The 3674-nt window shown below is 38.3% G+C and overlaps 1 protein-coding gene across 1 annotated transcript in view; it reads right to left on the bottom strand.

Annotated features, from left to right (window-relative positions):
- Positions 1-376: 376 nt before the first annotated feature.
- LOC142351639 (putative transporter svop-1) overlaps positions 377-3674 on the bottom strand; it is a 24367-nt gene continuing 21069 nt past the window's right edge. The window contains exons 4-5 of the mRNA XM_075403778.1: positions 3425-3584; positions 377-1292 (exon numbers count right to left, since the gene is read on the bottom strand). Of these exons, the coding sequence (XP_075259893.1) occupies positions 431-1292; positions 3425-3584 (1022 nt within the window). The 3' untranslated portion in view covers positions 377-430. The remainder of the gene's footprint in view (positions 1293-3424; positions 3585-3674) is intronic.

Below are 3674 nucleotides of genomic sequence, written 5' to 3'. Positions count from 1 at the left end.
CAACCCACTTTCAGATCACCCCGATCATTTCACCGCTCTATCACCTCTATCATTTCATCCCGTTTTTAATGCTTTATATAATTGTACTATTAACAATGGTATAATCATGCACCCTCGCGGGACATGGCCATGCCTCGGCGGCCGTTGGAACTTGATATGAAACTATCACAACCTAACATAGGATTTTTGGGTCTTTCCCATTATAGCCCCCCCCCCCCCCCCCAGCTTAGTGGTCAGATAACGCATAGATATACCATAATGGGGGGGGGGGGGCTATATTTTCAATGGGGGGGGGGGGGGCTATAATGGGAAAGACCCGGATTCGTAACTATCCGCCTAAGTATAAGAGAACATGTCTAAATGCCAACTGCGGGGTTTGCGGGGTTAAATGAATTGGGCTGAAAACAAGTAGAAACATAAATTATCGCAATTAATTGGCATAAATCCTCCAAGGCAAAATTAGCCCAGAAATAAAACCCAAAATCAGGAACCCGACAGTCACTGAAGTTACGTAATGCTGTGAATGTTTCGACAATGTTTGAACTAAATATGGCGTAATGGGTAACACTAAATACATCAAAAACGTGCAAATTCCGAACAAACTTGTTCGAATTTTAGTCGGAAAAAGCCCCGACAGTCGAATCCACATTAAAATATTCGGCCCTTGAATTAGCATTTTAGAAGCGCCCACTAGCGCCAAAGCGACATACAAACTTGGACATAAATACAACCCGCAAATTAGAATTATAGAAATTCCGTAACATAGCAAAGCTGAAAATTTTAAAGACCATTCATAAATTAAGACAATAAACATGACAAACGCCGCTAAGAAATCAGTGCTTTGAATTGCGAGCATCATAATGTAATCTTTCGTTTCCAATTCGTACGAATTTCGCTCCTCGGCCGCATGACAATAATCGCTTTTGCTTTCAGCGTCCATAAAAATTAGCTCGGTTTTTACGAACGCCATTCCGTAAATTACGTAACGCGACGCTAATCCCAGAAGCAAAATACAAACAAACGAAGTTATAATTTTACTTTCCGAGAGTAAAATTTTGACAGCGTCCAAATAAGTCGCTTCTTTTTCGGTCGTAGCACCGATTTCGTTCTCGGGTACAAGAATTAATTTTTTGGGCAGTTCCCGGTTGTTCATTCGGGCTATTCGTCTCAAGACTTTCTCGGCTTCGTTGGTTCGGCCAACACTGACGAGATAGCGAGGTGATTCGACAAGCCATAACATTGCAATTAGAATGAAGAAGAGAAATGGAACACTACACACGAGGACGAAGTACCTTAAAAGACAGCATTTAAATAGGTCTATTCTGTCCCTGGACCCCCCCCCCCCCCCCGTTGTATTGTTACATAGCAAAACTTGTTAAAATTTCTGACTCAACTTCAACTTTTAAGTCATATTCTGATCCCCCTGCCCCCCCCCGTTTTCTTGACCCCAAATGATTATTCAAGGATTTAGGGTTTGAGGAAAAGGTTTTGAGGTGAAAAATTCACGAGGTAAATGATACATGGTTGAAAAAATACTATTTTAAAATAAAGTGTTATTATTAATAATAATCTTGAAAAATAAATGCTTTAAAACATAACAATTTCATTTAGGTTAGATTACAATTTCATACCAAAAAATTTGTCGAAACGTGAGAAAGTTTAGAATTGTTCATTTTTTTCTAAAAAACGCAGAGCTTCTTTCTTCCGATCCTGATAAAGAAAAGATGAAAGTTATGTGCATTTAAAAGCTAATATGCTCAGGAAATTTAAAATAACAACTTTTTTCTTCCGCTTAAACGGTCGATACTAACTGAAGGAAATATTTCCTCGCCGTTTTTCTTCGGTCTATTCAATTACCCGGATCATAGTAACATTGTAAATCAGCGCTGAATCATAGTATTCTCAGTCTGTATTTTTACGATGAACAGATTATGATCATGTCACTTTTTTGCTGTTCAGATAAAAAAATTATAGTAAAAAAGGCTCTCTGAAAACGCTCTGATAAGTACAAAAGCCCAGTTCTGTGTTTACTCTGGGCAATCTTAAAATCATATGGGGAATACTCTGAAAAAACTTTTTCTCAGACTAAAAAAGGGGAAAAAAGTCCGACAACAATTAATTTAAAAAAGTGACCATAAATAGGCGTCAAATAAACTTTTTTAAAACAATTTATTAGATTTGGGAGTTTATCAAGTCTAATTGCGAGTTTATTACCTGTTGAACAGCTTCAATGGTTTTAATTGCAAGACTACCCGTTGAACAGCCGGGGACATACACAAGACATTCAAGCGTTTTTGGATGCACCCCCATATAATGAACACCCCAATTCATTCTTTCATCCCCCCGTTATTTAATTGTACTGGAGGGGGGGGGGGTGAGTGAAAAAATGAATGAATCTAAACTGACTTAAAAAACCGATAACAACTCATCATCAAACAAGAGAGAGGTTGTGAAGCGTCCCATATCATATCAGTCCTGAAACATTGCTCTCCATTTGTATATTATCGGCCCAGAACTGTATCTATTTTCGGAGCTAAAACTAAGACTTTCATACAAAATTTTATTTCAATCTGAAAAAAACATAAAAATCTGCAATTTCTGTCCAAATTTGTCAGGTTCGTAGCACTCGGCGAGTATTTTCTGCTTTCGGCGTGTTTTTACTAGTTTTGGCGGGTTTTTTGCTAACCTTAATACGTTTTATGCAACGTTTCAAGATTGTAAGTCATCGTCATGCTCAAAATTGCATCGCCCAAAATTTCAAAAAAAAATTGAAACTTTCACGATTTTCATGATTTTGCTATGAACATCATTGGAATCAAAACCAAGAATGCTCAGTCTATTTTCAGAAAAAGTTATCAATGTGACTTATTCTGCACATCATGAGTAGCAATATACTCTTAGGATACATTGATACAGTACTGGGCCGACGATATACAATTGGAATACAATGTTTCAGTACTGATTCACTATGGCACTAGGGTCCGGGTAGCGATGCGAACATGTAAGCAATTCCTAGTCGAGGCCGGAACTTCATGAAAAGACCATCCTCGACTAAGGCGGATGGTCGATCGATATAAGCCATGAAAAAAAACATAAGGGCTCGACTTAACGGATTGTCCTCGATTTAAGCTGGATATCCTAGACTTAGCCTCGATCTAAAGTTTTATCTTCGAGTTTGCTTGGACAATTAAAATTGTCTTTGAGTTTAAGATGTAATTCTGGCAGTTATTCATAATAAACATATCTCCAAATTAAGTTTACAGGTGTGAGGACGCAACAATGTTTAGGCTGGTTGAGGCGTCAATGCTCAGAGATCTAATTAATGTCAATTTTTACCCACCCCCAGGACGAGGGTTCAACGATTGATAATGTTGGAATGGAAGAAAGGTAAGATATATCCGTTTTTTACTGATGAAGTTCTCACCTCCACGATCCAGGTGTCTTGTCAAGTATGGCGATGGCAGCCAGAATGGGAAGCATGGAGCCAGAGGCTGCAGCCAGCCCGTTTCCAGACACAAATCCAATCCAGCGACTCTGGGGAGGGAGGAATTCGTAGTACAGTGGAATGATTAGATTCATGACACCTAAGTAGACAAAACAAAAAGGAATGAGTACTCTGTCAAGTTATTTTTTAAATTTTTTAGGAAGTAAAAAATGCCAAGAATTTTATTAAT

The sequence above is a fragment of the Convolutriloba macropyga genome, chromosome 13 (genome assembly GCF_964194025.1).
Source record: "Convolutriloba macropyga chromosome 13, txConMacr16.3, whole genome shotgun sequence".
Taxonomy (NCBI): domain Eukaryota; kingdom Metazoa; phylum Xenacoelomorpha; order Acoela; family Convolutidae; genus Convolutriloba; species Convolutriloba macropyga.
Note: the sequence above shows the minus strand (reverse complement) of the source record. Positions and strands in the feature narration are given on the sequence as shown.